This window comes from Leptonotus elevatus, chromosome 8, assembly GCF_054856555.1.
Source record: "Leptonotus elevatus isolate MCC_2025b chromosome 8, RoL_Lele_1.0, whole genome shotgun sequence".
Taxonomy (NCBI): domain Eukaryota; kingdom Metazoa; phylum Chordata; class Actinopteri; order Syngnathiformes; family Syngnathidae; genus Leptonotus; species Leptonotus elevatus.
The window spans coordinates 13,803,740-13,821,860 of record NC_141246.1 but is presented as its reverse complement, the minus strand read 5'-3'; the positions used below and the strand labels follow the sequence as shown (position 1 = coordinate 13,821,860).

At 37.3% G+C, this 18,121-nt stretch overlaps 1 protein-coding gene across 1 annotated transcript in view; it reads right to left on the bottom strand.

Moving 5' to 3' along the window:
• The window catches only part of ctnna2 (catenin (cadherin-associated protein), alpha 2), a 215,438-nt gene that overhangs the window by 75,350 nt on the left and 121,967 nt on the right, over nt 1-18,121 (bottom strand). The window contains exons 8-9 of the mRNA XM_086083087.1: nt 11,979-12,059; nt 1,329-1,481 (exon numbers count right to left, since the gene is read on the bottom strand). Coding sequence (XP_085939213.1) covers nt 1,329-1,481; nt 11,979-12,059 — 234 coding nt within the window. The remainder of the gene's footprint in view (nt 1-1,328; nt 1,482-11,978; nt 12,060-18,121) is intronic.

Here is an 18,121-nt window from a genome sequence, read left to right as displayed (position 1 = left end):
AAGAATGCAACAACAATGTTAAAGCAGATTTCATCTGTCCTGATGTCCTTGGTTGAACAAAGTTTGAAGGTCATGCATAAAGGACAGACTTTAAGGGCGACATCAGTCAGGTATCCAAGCTCATCAGCAAACAGTCGGGGTGGACCAAAAGGTCACTCAAATCACTCTCGGCTCAAGTCAAAGGAAGCAGCGGTGTCGTCCTAAGTGACAGTATGTTAAGCAAAAGGTTACTTTGAATGGGCCATGAGAACAAAAGGGAACTCCGGCTCAAGGGCAGTGCGATTTATCACAGGATAGTTATGTTTAAGCCTTTTGAAAACCTTTTCAAGACCTTTCTGCAGCTCAATTTTTACTTTTACATTCACAGAAGCAAAAGGGGTATATGAAGGGGACGTGGCATAATCAGAATCGGGAACATTAAACTGAACCTTAAATGCATGCTTGCATTTAACCATGAATTATATACCATTTACTAATGCAGAAAGAGGGTCATATAGAAATTGGGCCTAACTCCCATTGAGATTTAAAAGTAAATCATCAAGACAAACAAAAATCAGTATTTGTGGGATCTTTTTAAACATGGTCCCGATGCCAACACAACCATCGTTTCTTTTAATTTATAAGTGGCCTTCAAAAGTGTTGATTTAGCAGACTTTATGCAAGTATTAAATGCACTATTATTATGTCAGATTCCATTGTTCATATTATAAACACAAAGTGCCAAGAATTGCCAAACATGCCAAACCAATTTCCAGTATGGGTCATGAACTTACATGGCGCTGTCACAAAAACAGTTCATTCATTTTCATTTTGTTCGTTGCTCAACATGAGCGTGTAGAATAGATTTTTTTCCACCCTCCTTGCTGGCTGCTCAAAACAAACAAATGTTACTGTAACATGTTGCATGGTTACTTTGACCATCATAAAAGGACAAATGGCAAAAGGTGTAGGCAACAGTGACATACAGTATGCACAGTTACCCAACAATTATAAGGCATGAACTCTATACAAGCTCCTATGTGCTGTCGTTTCATGACTGCAGGCTCATGTGAAAGCAGTAGCTTTAGTCTTACTATCGAAGCTATTCAAAGTTCTCCAAATTGTCATCGGCTTCTCCATGCATCATTTAATACATGTCAGGATGTTTCTTTAGTTTCTTTCTGTTCTTTTTCAATAGGCCAGGTTTGCCTTCCCTTGGCCAGTTCAAATCATAATTGCATCCCACATGCCCTGACCTGTTTGCACATGCTCCAAGTGAATATGAATGCATGTGTGTGTGTGAAGCGGAGATAGAGAGAATGTATGTACATATATAATTTATGACTGACCTCCACAAGCTTGTTGGCATGTTCGCGGAACACCTGGGCATACTCCTTGACCTCTTTCTCATTTCCACTCTTGGCCGCTTCGATGAGCACCAACAGAGGGACGTTGGTCTCCAGGAATGAGTCTGATATGTGGTCCATCACTGCCTTTCTCAACTGGAATAGAATACAGATGGGATGAAGAGAGTGGGTCAACCAGGTCACAATATTCATTCATTAACATCATACAGGAATATGAGAGAGAGGGAGAGAGAGAGAGAGAATGAAAAAGTGGAAAGTAACTCTTATTTGGACGGAGTGCAGATTGCTTACAAAGCGTAATTTTTTCCCATAAGGCCTTTTTACGAGGGTAAGACACTACAACTTTTATCTTTGTTTATGGAATCATTTTGTAGCCAAGTGGCAAGGGACCGGTTGTTTCATGAGAAAATAAATGGACCCCTGTGGTACTCACTGGGATGTCTGATGAGATGCTGGAGGGAACAGTACAGAAAGCATGACAGGCAGGTGCTTTATCTTATAGAGGGATGGGGTTAGTCATGTAAGACCCCTACTAAGATACACAAGAGAGGAGAAGAGGAAAAACAAGGATTTTACTTACAGATAAAGTGCATATTTAGTGGATAGAGAGTGACAAATTTGTTGCCTTTTTTTGGCATTTTAAATAATTGATGACTTATAATGCCAGAACATGTAATTTGCGTAACACTTGAATTTAGACAACATGGAAAGTGTTGCATTAAAGTCTTAGCCCACTACTATATTTAATGATTTTTTCCCCCACAACTGTCATTTTGACATAGCAACATTTGCAGATAAACATACTGTAATTATTTTCACCGCTTGAGTCACTAAATACTGTAAATACTGTTAATTGAGAAATGAAGGAGAGTAAGCTGAGATAAACAGTTGCGGTGATAAACAAGCTAATTAAAAAAAAGAAAAAAAGCTTGCATGTCGCCTGGAAAAAATACAAACATTTTTTTTTACTCCACAGAGGGGAAGAAAACAAACAAAAAAGTCTTCTTTAAAACAAGATAATCCATCATTAGGACCTCTAGTGAGACTAGATTAAGGTTACTCTAGTGGACATGACATGGCTGCTCAAGTTGTAAACAACCTGAAGCCAATGTAATGTACTGTCTAAGCACCACTTTATCAAGAACGGTATAATCGCTGATCAGTGATTTAAAGAGCCGCAATGCCAGGTACAGAACATCATGGTTTATATTCTTTGGCTCATTGGAATGGTGAATGTTGCGTATGCTTCACTGCATCACTGCGGTTGTGCATCATTGCTATCCAGTCATCTGGCGGAAGGGATGTGGAATGTGGGCAGATATAAATCTCACATTTGCTGCACCATCTCTACACCATGTTTGCAGAAGGCAAAGGTGTGGCATTATTATTCGGGGATTTTGGGTGGAAAAAGTGCGCTGCTGTTATTAGCTTGCCAATGCTATCATTTTGGTAAATGTGCAGCATAGAACAATTTCAGCTATAACTAATTCTGACTAATTGATTACATGATTGACAAATAGATTTATTTTGGGCAATAGACATCATGCAGATCACATGATCAATTCTAGGTTAAGCATATTTAGCGATACCTAAAAGCAACAACAACAAAGTATTTTAAAATGGAATTAGGAATGGAATAATATGCGGAACATAAACTCACTCAACACACAAATGGTAGTCAACGGACCTAAACAAAAATAATTTCGTCAACACATTTTTCACTGGACTGAAACTAGACTAGACTAGACTAAAACCCTCATTAATAAACAATAACTGGGACTAAATCAGTATGCATTTTCATTGACTAATGAAGACAAGACGAAAATATAATTCTCTTAAAAATTTGACTAAAATCTATGGACATTTTAGTTCATCAAAAGAAAAAAAAAAGAAAAAAAGCTTTAGTTATAATTTAACATTAATCCACGGCTATGACGTTCCAACATAATGTTAATCCGACTGCTAACTAATGATGGGTAATTTACTAGCTCATAGCATGAAGCCATAGTAGCTACTGTATTTGTGTGTGAAGTTGTTTTTCATCAAAGAGAACATTTTATGTGAAACTGTCTTAAATCTGAAATGTTCAATATAATCTGCTGACAAAAAAATATACAGGGGCAAAATGATTGTCCTGCCTAAAAATAGACTAAAGCGTTGACAGATTTTGTTGACTAAAACAAAATGAATAAAATTATGTTTTCTTGGAATAAAATAAAGACTAAAATGCTATATTTGTAGTCGACAAAAAAACAAAAACAGGATGAGGTTAACTATCTGTGATAAAAACTAACAAGCGTTACTAAAAATTGACTAAAACTGAGACTAAATGTAAAAATGGCGGATACAATTAACACTAATGTGTGTGTGTGCGTGCTTGCGGAATATGAAATAAGATGCACAGTTGCTCAGGGCTCAGGTAACGACCAATCACGGCTCAGCTTGCAAACCTGACATAGCCAAGCTCTAACAGGTGAGCCGTGATTGGATGTGAAAAAAAACTCACCTTTTTTTTCCCCAGTGGTATGAAGCATGTACATTGCCCTATGCGCAAGTTATTGAGTACATGATGGTACATACTGAAAGATAGCAATATGGTTATTGGACTAGACTCAGAAGATAATATTCAGCTCTAGTAGTGAAGCATGAGAAACTGAAAACTTTTACATTTAAGTTGTCACTGTGTATTATTAATATTTGCAAAGACAGACAGCATTAAAAATAAACAAGAGGAAACACATTCACTTTCATTGGTAGTAATCCAACAGCCCAAATGAAATTGTCCTTACAGTAATGGACAGTTCAATTATTTACAAACTTGTAGTGTTCAGAGAAATAGTCCAAGGGTTGGGAAGGGAACGTGTTGACTAACTGAATAATTATACTGTATTGCGGCCCTCATTTTCCTTTTGTAATAGAGTACAATCAAGAGGAAAATGAGGGCCACCAGACTCCAAAACAAAGAGCTGACAGGAAGCATCAAGAAAACCAGGGCCCCCAAGCAATGCCACGGCACATCAAGGTAGAGGAGTGGTTAAGAAATCAACTATTGAAGATTGACATAAGATAGTTTAGAAAATGCCACCCATTCATTTTTTTCCCCCCCATGCAAAACACTGGGAAGTATGCGTGATGATTTCTTCACAGTATTCAAATTTTTTGACATCCTGTTTTTGTGGGTTTTATGGAAGCCCAAATAATGTCAACATAAACAAATAAATACTTGACATCACTTAATTTGTGAGCCCTGAAGCTATAATTTATGAAAGTGTGACTTTTTGAATGGATCTTGGGATATAAGTCAACTTTTCGTGGATATTCAAATTTTTTGACAAGCACTTGTATGTACTCACTTGTTCGGTAAGTACTGTGGATGATTTAATTTTGTACTTTTGTTATTTTTTAACAACTGTGCTATAACATGACCAATGCTTTAGGGCTATTAGAGGACATTTGGGGCCTGGAATGAGAATAACCTGTTGTGAATGTTCTAATACAGACACCATGTCCTCTTATCTCTGAATCAGACCGGCTCTTGTGCGTCTTGTGAATGCTGGAATTATCAAGAAACAACACAAAACTAAGACAACCCACATAAGATCACACATGATGCTGAGGTTGAATAAGCTAAAATTGTTCAGAATATTTTTGAAGGACATCTCTGCAAAGTATGCTTCTTATTTACAAGTGATTCTTGAGCTTTGAAGATGAAGGTACATTTCAACAAGTGTACTTGCAAATGCTTTTCAAATGCTGCAAATAAACTATGTGTAAGGAGAAAATTTAATTTGAGTCATTACATGATAATAGTGTCACCACATGGTGACTCCACAATTCACTGTACTGATTTGTCCATTTGTAAGTAGATAATTATATTTTACAGGGCTTGTTTACAATTTACTGTAATTTGTCGAACACACACTCGTATTTTATACGTACCCTGGAAATTGCACTTCAATAGGCGATTTCCTCTTGTATTCATATATCATACGCTACGGTAAAAATACGGAAAGACTTGACATTTTTAGCACAATTTTATCACAAGCCCTAGGTAAAGATAAATGTCATCTAAACATTTTGTATCTCCAAAATATGACAGTGATATTTGATTTTTATAAAAGGTGGCTCTATCTTGAACTTGCCCAATAACGGGTTGATCGCATTTTGCTGAAAATCATTGTCAGTCAGCTACAGCACATTAAATGGTAACTTGTTTAAGCTGTTGCTCCTATATTTATAAATATAAATCATAATCTTTGATAGGAAACTCAATGGAATACAATACAGAAAAAGTAAAAACATTCTCTTTTAGTTGAGGAAATAAATAAAATAAATTCAAATTCATAATTATTATCATCATCATTATTTGTTTGTATCATTTTTTAATATATATTATTTGCACACAATGTTTTGATGATTAATGTTTATTTATTATTATTAATATTTTGATTTTTAAACATATTTTGTTAACTGACTATGAGAAATTGAGTCCATCCTTCAGGAAGGTATAGACATGAATCTTGACAACGCTTTGTCAGGGAACAGATATCTGGATCTCAGACTCTTTACAGGTGCACCTTGGTTTGTGTTGACTGTTCTTGTGATTCAGAACACATCGTGTTGGATACCTTAGGGTCAGCTCAGGAACAGTTCTTATTAAAATGTCAAAAGCAATCACAGCATGAAGGGCTGCAGTCACGGCTGAGAGGAAACAGCCTGAGCAAATCAAAAATCAAGTAATAACTCTCATGCACGATATCTATCACTGAATACAGCATGAAAGAAAAGAAGTGAGAGTAGTACTAAGGATGAGTAATTGATCATCAACAGTCTAAAAAACATGGGTTGTGTGATGCATCTGATAACTTTACACAACAATGAAAGGTGTAGAGAAAACATTTAAAAGAATGGATTGCATTGTTTGAAAGTCTACGGTCCTTGATGGACAGGATGTAAAGGTTCTCATAATATTTTGAATACTACTAGACTGGCACCTGCAACAAACTAGAATCTACAAGGATTTAGTTATCATTTTTGTTAGCATTTCAAACAATCCCTCATTATTTTTTGTCTGCAAATAATGTGTTAGCCTTGCTAAAAAAATTAAAACATCAAACATGCAGGTGGTAGATGTGTAAAAAGTGGTTGGCGATCAACAATTTTTTTTTATTGAATGCTTATTATTGGAACAACAGTTTGCATTAGTGTAGAATGGAACTGTCTTATAATGAGATGTGAGATAATTCAGGTTGTGTTATGAGTTTATATAAACCTTTCCAGTAGCACAAACAGCCTGAGGCTGTCATGCTTATTGTAAGTCAAGGACATACAGTATGAGTACATGATACCTGCCATGACACCAAGTTTCACAGTCGATAACTTGGAAGAAAGGCAGCACGCAGAGTTGACATTTCCAGGCAATGCTCAGAATACACAAAACACTAATATCACACAAAAACTAAGCAGATATGCAGCGTTATCATAGAATAAGATTAACATTAGCTAAGACTTGCATTAGCTAGATCTTGGGATTCATACACTAAATCCCAGCTCACTCACAGGAAATGACTTTCAAATGTGTTTCTTATATTACTTTTCTGAAATGAATGAACGTTATAGTCCAACAAATTGAAAACACAATTTGATAAAAAATAATAAATGGAGTGCACACATATAACGTTTTCTCTACACCATATGGCACCCAAAGCTCTTTACAAAGCCTCACATTCACTTACTTGAAAACGTGTGTATGTGTAGAACTGGAGGGTATGCCGGCGCATTTTAGTTGCCATTTCTAACGCCAGAAAAATATTTACTTTTTAGCTTAAAATGGTTTCCTTTGGCCAGGATCCTTCAGCGTGCTGTTGCCAAAGGTTTGACCAAGAAAGAGGTTGGCTTCGGACTAGCGACAGAGGCGTTAATGGACTGCCGAGATGGGTTATGTTGACCGTACAAATACTGCATTTTATTTTGTACTCATTAACTGGCCCAGCCACTACCTTGCCCAAAGTAGCAAAATTATGTGTATTCCTTGCATACTACAGCACATCACACATATTAAGCTTCCTATTGCATTGAAGTCTGACCGCAAGAGTATTGTAAGATTAAATCTGACCCTAGTCCAAAAAATTCAACATCCACTGGAATCCCAATTCGAATCAGCATAGATTTGTGCACAACTCCAGCTAACAATGTTAACAACATTAGCTTCTAATAAGGACATACTCAAATGTTCTGATATATATATATTTTTTAATCTCCCCTCCCTTCAGGATGTAAAATGCAGTCTTGTGAAACTCTATTGCAAACTCAACAAACTTCTGAAGACTTAACACAAACATTTTTCCCTTTAAATCTTGAATTTGTGAATTGTGGCAGCTGTTCTGCCTTAACGCCATAACCCATAACAATTAGGAACAGATGTACCAATCAACAAACTAATGGCAAAAATGGAAATGATTTCAACATCCCATTGAGGAGCGCAAGAAAAAGGGATCCAAACAACATGTGAGGCTGTTGTGCCATGGGGAATCCTAGAATTAGCCATCAGTCAAATAGGGCCCACAGAGATGACTTGACAGATGCATTCATTACACACTGAATGATAAGGGCTTAAACACATGGCTCATTTCAAACAACTTATTCAGCTTGGTTACTAAATGCATACCAATTAAGCCGGCAAGCCATTTTGATTCTCACTCTTTGTGATACAAATGCATCCTTGTCCATACTTGCTGTCCGAGACATTGCTTACTCTTGTTTCACCCTGAACTTGCCTTCCTCCTCTGCGCCTGCATTTATGTTTACAGTTGCAGTTTGGAAAGCAAAATCAAAGTATGGGCTTAAAAAACAACTTATAACAGTACATATATTTTTCTACACAGCCAACTGCAGTCACAGCTAAATCATCAACTCTTGCTGACCGCAAATCTCTTAACAGGCCCGACAGCTTAAAATATCCAGCACATTAACTTTCATTATTTAGGTGAAGGAATATAATACTTCCAAACTGTGGACCAAATGTTTATTGTAAATGCAAGCCCGAAAAACTTGAGTGTACACAAACTAGGGCTGTCATAAACAGTAATCGATTATTCCATCACTTACTCGAGTAATCATTAATAACCATTATGGTTACGGGTGAGCTGGAGCCTAATACAGCTGACTGGGTGAGAGGCGGAATACACCCTGCATTGGTTGCCAGCCAACTGTCAGGCACGTGTAGACAATTATTTCAAACTCATACTATGGGAAATTTTGAGTCATCAACCTAAGAACATGTTTTTGGGCTGTGGGCTGTGGGAGGAAGCTGCAGTACCCAGAGGAACCCCACACAAACATGGAGATAATTCCACACCAGTGGCAATTTTTTAACCCAAATCTCCTGACTGTTAGTCAGATGTGCTAACAACTGCATTACCATGCTGCCTGACTGGAGGCAAAGACAACATTTTATGAATGCAAGTCAAAAAATTTAATAATTCAAATGATTCAATTTACAAGTGCACAAGGGTTGAAAAGACATGTTCACTTAACTTTTTTTTCTTTTTTTGTCATTCATTCAGCCAACAATTAACACATTTGATGTGCTAAAGTACAGCAAATGTGCCAACATAAGAGTACTAGCCTTGAAAATCAGCATCAGAAAGACTAAAATCTTTAGCAGCATAATGAAAGAAATCGCAACATTATTTTCCGGTGCCTACAAATGCAAGATTACCAGCAATGAAAATATTGTGTTTAGACAAGCCAACACACATATATAAGGGTTAAAGATGTGTGTTGGCTAACGACTGAAGTTAGCTAGAGCATGTTCGCCTGGCCATCACGTTAAACATATGCCTAAACAAGCTATAATGCAATAGCAATAATACTGACATTTTTGACTTCACTTGTTTTTTACTTCATCAGTTTTAGAATGCCATTGTCGCTCTGGTAGTTAGGCATTTTAATTAGCTCATTGTATGAATTGAAGTGTTCATTGAAACCTCAATAGCACCGTTTTACAATTAATGAGGTTTAACAAAAGCATTTTTGTATGTCCATCCATTGTCTCATGTGTTTGTTCTTATTAGGGTGGCAGGTAAGCATGCAGGAGCCTATCCAAGCTGACTTTGGACGAGAGGTACACACTGGACTGTTTGCCAGTATTCTACTTTGCTGCCATGTTTGGAATGTATTAAGCTATATTTCACTCTGAACACATGCATTTGGCAGTGAAGCATACAAGGTTGACATGTGCAGAGTGTACAGTGGGTAGAAAAACGCTTAGTATTCGTTTGTATTCACAGCAGAACACCAGAGAAAACAAGGCTGCACATTGCTGGTGTCATAAGGCGTGTTTGCTCCAACCTGCTTTCATTTCCCGAACGCAGACTGTCATTTGTGCTTGTCTGCTCATTAATTGATCTCGCCTTTTAACAAAAGAGGCAGATACGCTTGGAATGTCCATTACAGCAGGTGTGCTCCTCCCCAATGGAACGGCCTGTACTTCAATGAGGCAAAAATGACACCTGATGTGGTGCATTACACTATCAAAGCTCTTTGTAATGCCTATATGGGTGCTTTGCACCCATTCTGTCAAGCCAACTCTAGAGTCAATAGAACATCCTCTTTAAAATGAGTACCGCCTGCCAGCTAGTCAGACAGCCTCATCAAATGCCCCCCCTGGGAGGATGGGAGTTATAGTTTCCCATCTGGAATAATTCCCTGGTCTTCAAAAGTTGCAGAGGACAAGGTCGCAACTCTTCTGTTCAAGTCGAGAGAATGTAACATGACACCAAAGTTTGGTTCAGGAGCAAACTGTAAACGTGTGTGAAGGGAAAAGCAAAAACAAAACAAAAACATTGACGTTCAGTTCAAATACGAGTCAACCTTTTCTCAAAGAAGCATTTTTGAATATAATTTCTACAAAGAAAAACTGCCGCGAGTTTCCTCTTCTCCATTTTATGTACTGTGGAGCTGTTCGCAGCAGGAAATAATGACTCATCCTGCCTTCCTTTCCTTGTGTCATTTGTGTCATCACCTTTGTCTTCAATTTCCCCATTCATGATTTTACACGTTTCTTGGGGGGTTTAAAAATCTGGAGTGAAGCAACATTTTGAATGTGCACTGCACTTTTTCTTAACTAAGGCAGATAATGGAATTCATCTAGGAACAAGACATCCATGCAATGCATTTTGTCATCTAATTACATTTATTACCAATAAATAATAATAAATACAACATAATTCCATTCCATTAGTTACTTAAATGTTCAAACTAAAATGTTTACATGCTATTAGCGTGTACAATCTAATAACAGTACCAGTGCCAGTTTGCAGTACTACTTTAATTGTCAAACAATGAGAGTAAGTCACTATCACATTTTGCTCTGCCTGCTTTAACACAATATTTTCTCCTTTTTTTGTGTCACTATATAAATGCCCCAGAATGGGGAGATTAAGTTGTTCCCCCACTATTGAGAAGTAGTATCGAAGGTGTACCACGGTCCAAATTGACTGAGCAACTTGGTGGACAGAGGTTGACTGCATGATCCTAACCTGATAGATCAGGAACCAACGTGATGCTACCTTTAGTGTCGTCGGGACCAGAATTGGTGCTGTGAAAACTGCTCGATTTATGGCTTGTGCGACTACCCAGTTTTGGGGTGGCATGGAATGCATGCCGAATAAATCTACTGCTCAAATGCTTGCCTTTCTTTCTCTACCTATCTTGGCTTGCATCACATATGTAGTAGTAGACTTTTCTAACCCTATGTACAACTGTTTTTTCACAAATTGACGAGCCACTAATTCCTGCTAAGAAACAGACAATATGACCAGAATCATGTTTGACATTGTTTTGCATATGACAACAAAAGAGCCCAGTGAAAGGAAATTGCAGAGTTAAATCGAGTTGAACATCGGCAATGACACAGTGACCATTTAGACATTGCAAAAGCAGTGATGTATTGACATGTTGGAATCTTTTAACCTGAGGCATGTGCTTCCAGGTCGAACATATTTTTTGGGGCAGAAAGTAGGCGTGACCTTACTCCTTGGCTAACATAGCCATGACGTTTGTTGGCTCATTTTATGATGTTACATTGTTGAACAGCTAAGTCATTCATTTTAAGGATCATTGTTCTAAAGAAAATTATATGTTATCAAACGTAAAACACATATGTTTCGTCATCCATTTGAGTTTTTCTTTCATATGAAAACAATAATTAAAAAAATGCAACAATTATTTTGAGAAGTAAATCACATCGGATTAAAATGAGCAATTTTTGTTTCATTTTATTTTAAGGCCAATAGCAACAGTTTACCAGGATATCTTGACAATAAATTTACTAAATTATTTGGAATCAGAAGCTGCAAAAATAATTATGTGTGACTTTTTATCATTTTTTTAGGCCATATAAGGCCAATTAAGTTGATATGTTGTCCTTCGGTAGGACACCACTGAGGATATTGCAACTAAGTATTTGTTTATGCAATTTTCTAAAAATATTGTTATTACAAATTATTGGGATGTTTTAGAATGTTGACCTTTGATCAACCTTAACTTAACCTTTGATTAATCTTAAATTTAATTTCTGTTGGAAAAATAAATTCAAGTATCAAAATAAAATAAGTAAATAACACAAACCTGCCGACGCAAGTCTCTGGTCTTCTTGGTCATCTTGTCAATAGCTGAGTTTAGTGGATCTCCTTTCTCTTTTCTGCCAGTCTGTGGAAAACAAAACAATCACAAACATTAATGCAGTGTGATTGCTGTAACAATTTCAACAGAGAATATGTGATGTCTTCAGTGCAGTGCAATGTGAAATGCACTTCATCAAAATAACTTCTACAGGCTTGTCAGTTCTCCATGACACGCAAGTCCGTTTTCAATGTTACCTAGCAACTGTACCTATCTGGCAAAATTCTATTTGGCTGTTGCCATCTCCCCCAAGGATCACTTCCTCACATTACCAATTGTTGCTAGTGGCTTAAAGAGGGAGTGTGCAACCATGTTATGCGTGTTGCCACTATTTTGTGAATGAATGAATCCTTTAACGACATGAATGAATGTGTTTCAGGAGAAATGTCAAATGGCAAATCTAATATAGGTTACTGTATATTTGCATTCTTACAACAGCTATATACACAAATTTTTAACGATGGTTACTGAGTCTGGAATTGATTTTTAACAATTATATCTTATCTTCATGTAAATGGAAACTTGCTTTGCTTTTTAGACCCATTATAAACATAAACCACAGCTTGTGACAACTTTCTATTCTGTGTAATAAATTTATACCAAGTTGATGAATTTGTTAGTTCAACTAGAAAAAAAGTTCAATATTTTTGCTGTGCATAGAAAAGGGCACTGAGATGATCAACAGATAAAAACACACTCTGATCTTCCGACAAAGCAATACCAGCATACAAAATTAGTTGTGTTGTTGCTAGGCAACAATCCTACAGTTTTGCCCCGCATAGCATGAAGGCAAACTCGAGCTCATAAGCCTTTTCGCAGGGACGTTTATACCTCCTAGCATCGTCCAATGATGAATTAGCTCCAGAAGCATGAAGTGCATTTGCAGTAAAGAAATGATCATTTGGTTCCGACATCATACTAGACAAAGTCATCACATTTTGTGCAAAACCCATTGCAGGATTAGAGACAAAACCACCGGATGCTATCTTAGATACGTAGCATCTGGATTTATTATAGTATTGCTGCACATTAGGGCACTTTGATTGAAATTGGAAAGGAAAGTAATTGGGTATTCAAGGTTGGCCTCTGTGTGCTTCAAATCTTACAAGCAGAAATATGAATGCATAGTTGATGTTTTCTATGCAAAAGCAGAGGACATGACATAATTAGTCATTGTGCTGCTGCCTAAAAAAGACTAATGTGTCCTTTAGGCACCAGTCGGACGAAGAGGATTAAAGATGCTCAGCACACACGCAAAATTTTTTAAAAAAAAAGTACTAATAATAAAAAAAAGGAGCTTAACAGGAACATTTTTGGGGACACTGCATATATTCACACAATTTAATGCAAAATCAACAACCTTAAATGAACTGGGGAAACCACAAAATAAGCATTCATTGCTAAACAATTACTCAAAAAAGTATCCCACTACCACAGTTTACATGTTTTTAAAACTGTGAACAATCTCATCTGAGTAAAGACTCCTCAAATAATGCTGACTTGCCTAAGGGGACATACAGTACCTGTTCCTTGTTATGTTAGGATCCTGCTGACATTCAGAACACATTTGAATTTATTATAATTGCCTAACGTTTCATTTCAAATCTTTGTGATCATTACAACACAGCATTGTGGTGAAAGGGAAGATGGAGTTCTCATGTTTGGTATTCTACACACAAAAATGAAATAACCAATTAAAAACACCACGCATGAATTTCCCCATCACAAATGGTATAAACAAGGCAGATCAAAATGGTGAATCATAGGTTAGTCAATGCGTCAGACTAACACTCAGCCTGGCTCCATCAAAAGGTTCCGTACACCAGTTTTGGCTGACACGCATATGTGCGTGACAAATAAAGCGGAAGAGACAAACAGACTCCCCACATTATGTTTATGCGTCTACATTTTATCTGCGTTGGCATTCCTCCACTGCCATTCAGGTGTCCCCTGTAAGCAATTGTGCTTTCGGGTACACTGCTATTAAAAACTTGACACCACAGTTGGCTGCTGATTCAATTGTCTCCCCATACAGACACGCTGATTGAATCGTTTTTGACTGCCACATAATGGAATGTTAATGATAGTTATTTTCTTCCCAGTTAGCACGTGTCCAAATGATTTTTTCACTGCATCTATTCCTAATTGCCCTCATTCTTTATCTCAACACTTACTACATGTATTCTCCTATAGAGAACATTCACGGCAGGTCCTAGAAATGGGCACGGGTGCATGGAAATGGAAGCAGCTATTTAACCACGCCCATTTGATACAACATATGGAGATGTGCATGCTGGTGGAATGGTTAAGGACTTGGGAATTATTGTTTTAGTGGGCTTTCCTAACTGAACTACAAACACAAATTCCAATACGAATGGTCCTTTTCCTCTTTGGCCCTGAGAACAAGACACCCATGACTTCAAAAAACAATTTGAAATGTGGACTCGTCAGACCAGAGCACAATTTTATCACTTTGCATTCGTCCATCTCAAATGAGTTCCGGCACAGCGAAGCCGGTGGTTTTCTGAGTTTTGTCAATATATGGCAGGGTTCACCGATGTGGTGCCCCCAAGGATCACATGAGGAGCCCAAAGGCCTGTACCAAACATAGATCACTATTGATTTAGCATTCTGATTTTCCAGGACATTTTAAAATGTAAACAATGAAGATTTCTGGATTTCTACAAATAAAATTATGTTTCCCAAATATTGGGAGAAATTATTAACATCATCTGTCTCCACATAAATTATTGAAACCATCCATCCATTGCTTTTCCTCATTAGGTTTATAGGTTAACTGCAGCCTGACAACTGACTTTTGGGCCATAGGCTGGGAGCATCCTGGACTGGTAGTCACTCAATCATAGGTCACATATAGACAAACAACGGACTAACACATTGACACCCATTAACAAAACAGTTTTTACTAAACCTAAACTGCATGTTCTTGGAGAGCAGGGGAAAGCCGCATTGCACACAGAAAATCCACACAAGAACCTCATAATTGTGAGGCAGACGTGGCAACCACTACCTTACTCTGCTCACCGAAAAGCTTGTGTAAACTATCCAAATTTTGTTTAATCCAGCAAGAACGACAAATTGTTGTTGTTTTTTTGCAGAACAAAAAATATACACAACACATGATTTACATTGGAGAGCAAGGATAAGAGGAATGTTCGTAAAAAGAACATTTACAGTAAAAAAGAAAAAAACGGGGAAAAAAAGCAGGTGATCAATATTTATACGTGCTAACTCAATAATGGCCTCCACAACTCTGTGCTTACAAATTATTGCAATAAAAAGTGACAACGGCAGAGAAACCATAAAACAGAGGACGGGCAGGATGATTCTGGTGGCTCATAGGCAATAACATGGCAAATCAAAGAAATGGGCAGTTAAATCAGAGGGAAAGCAGTAGACAGGTGGGGGAGGACAAGGGGCATTTTGTCTCATTGTCTCCGAAGATCAATGTGTTAAATGATATCAATTCCGGCTCCTTGTCAATTCAATTAAACAGGAGTGAGAGGTACAATTACCGTCCAATGTGGTTACACTGTCTGTGGAACACTTTAAAAGGAAGCCAAGCTGATAACGAGGGGGTGAGGAAGTGTTTGTGTGAGCCTGGGGTGGCGTTTGATAATAGTGCTAACATGTTGGTCAGGTTACCAGCAGATAATAGGGAGCTAGATGCTCATTAAGATACACTGAGTGCCCTCGACTGTAGCGCCATGGATGGGTCTGTTTTGACTTGTTCTCATTAAGTGGACATTAAAGAGGCACAGCGGTGGATCAGCTAGTTTGATGACAGGATACTCCAAAAGAATACATACTTGAGTGCTTATTATTATTATTTTTGCATTTAATATGATGAAAAACAGGGGACACTTGAACAACCCAAAAGTAATTTTCAGACCAAATTGCTTGAAAAAAAAATTCCACAGATACATAATTAATACGTAAAGATTTATTGTTATCATAAAGGTCGGGTCTTAAGTTATCACTCATGAATAAACATTTTATAAACACTGGCTGTATACACATGAAATCCTTCTCAATCAACTTTTCTGGGCTTCTGTTAATGTGTGGCGGTGATTTTGTTATCAACCAATTGTATGAGCTCATGTGAAAAGACACTTTTTAGTCCACTAACAAGACACATTCCTATTGCAGAAGAACTCAACAGATTCAGTGCACTCAGTCCCATGTGTTGCGTATCCAATGATTTGCAGCCTTTTTTTTTTCTCCTCCCTTTCACATGATTGCCCAAAGTATCTATATCGGTGCTGCTAGGGACTGGAATACCGCTGTCACTTAGAGTTAATGCAGTCGAGAATGGCATTGCTTGAGGAGGCTCCAGAGTGCCTTCTGGTACTTACGTATGTTTAATGGCTGATGCCTGTTTGCTTACTCCTCTCATTACACAGTCTCGTGTTTAGACTGTGGGCCTGTCATTGGCTATTAGCATCTTGACGGTCAAGCAGGCTATGAATGTGAAGAAGCATGGAGATCATCATCATGCTCATCGCATGTATGAAATTAATAGTTTGCGGAATAGTAAACAGAGGCTAAAATAAAGTATGAATACAGTTGCTGTTTAAAATTGGGGTGAACTGTTCAGAAGGTCGGGCTTACTCTGTCTACAACAGAGGCCTTCAGCCATTAAAAGTGCACCAACAACAATTTTCTGGCCAATCACATAACACTGATTTTTAAAAAGTTGCCGACCCGGCTTTTGGCCAATTTTATTTTATTTTTCATAACCAACAGCTTGTACCATCAATGTTCCAATCTTGTTTTATTGTAAAACATAGAACAATACCTCTGAAACAATACCAATGGTTTGTTATAACTGCACAAGAAGCAGTTCTTTCAAATACAAATAAAAATCATATTGGTCATCTCGCAGTAAAAGAGGACAGTGGCTGACTTTATCAAACCTCTCCAGAGGGGGATGAGTTTTGTTTTATTTTAAGCAATCGGCTGATGACTTATCCCCCAAAATTAAGGATCTCAGCGCCGTTTGATTGATCGGTGCACCCTTAATAGAAATGGTATTGTTATTTATCTTTTTTATTATGTCAAATTATATATTTTTTAGTTAATTATTTGCATTCCTGAACAGGAAAAAAAGCTTGAGCGCTAATTTGTGTCTACAATTTGTGTGTATAATTTGTTTTGCCATCTAGTGGTGAACTAATTGAACAAAATAACTTAAGTTGGAAGTGCATACATTTTGGAACATATGTGTCAAACTCCCCTCCTCGAGGGCCGCAGTCCTGCAGGGTATGGAGGTTTCCCTCTTCCAACACAAGCTGATGCCAATCAGCAGGATCATTATCAGGCTTATGCAGAGCTTGCTGATGAGCTGATTATATATCAGCTGTGTTGGAGAAGGGAAACATCCAAAACATGCAGGACCGGAGTTTGACACCTATGTTTTTAAAGCATGCACATGATGGTGCCTCAGAGAGACAACACTTACTACCAATTACTAGGATCGCAAAGTTGTTCTCCTTCGGGCAGAATGATGGCGGCAAAACATGTCAACCTCTTGTAAGAGACGTTGTGATATATGTATAATGTATAATATAATTAGCAATGACTACATCTGCAAATCTTTAAAAAAATATATATATATATATATGTTGATTTGATTAACTTATATATTTTTTGCTTATTATTTAAATTAATAGTGTTTTTTTTTATGAATGGAAATACAGAAATACAGTCCCTTTAAACGTTAAAATGTTGCGACCTCACTACAAGTGAAGTAATCTGCATTGAAGCACCTCATTATGATTCTAATGTAATGCATATATATTATTAATGTGTTCTTATTAAGCAATGCGTACACGCACACATGCCTTATTCTAACATTTGAAATAAAGTAACCATTCCATCATTCAACCATTCCTTCATGCTAATGATGACATGCCAAAATATTGCTCATTTACATACATACATAATGATGTAAGTAAATGCTAGTGTAACTTGAAAAGTACTTAACGGTCTTCGTGTTATAGTAATGTAGGTGGTATGATTAATTTTCTTTTCTGTGTGGCTGTCAATTGTCATCCTCCTTTGATGAC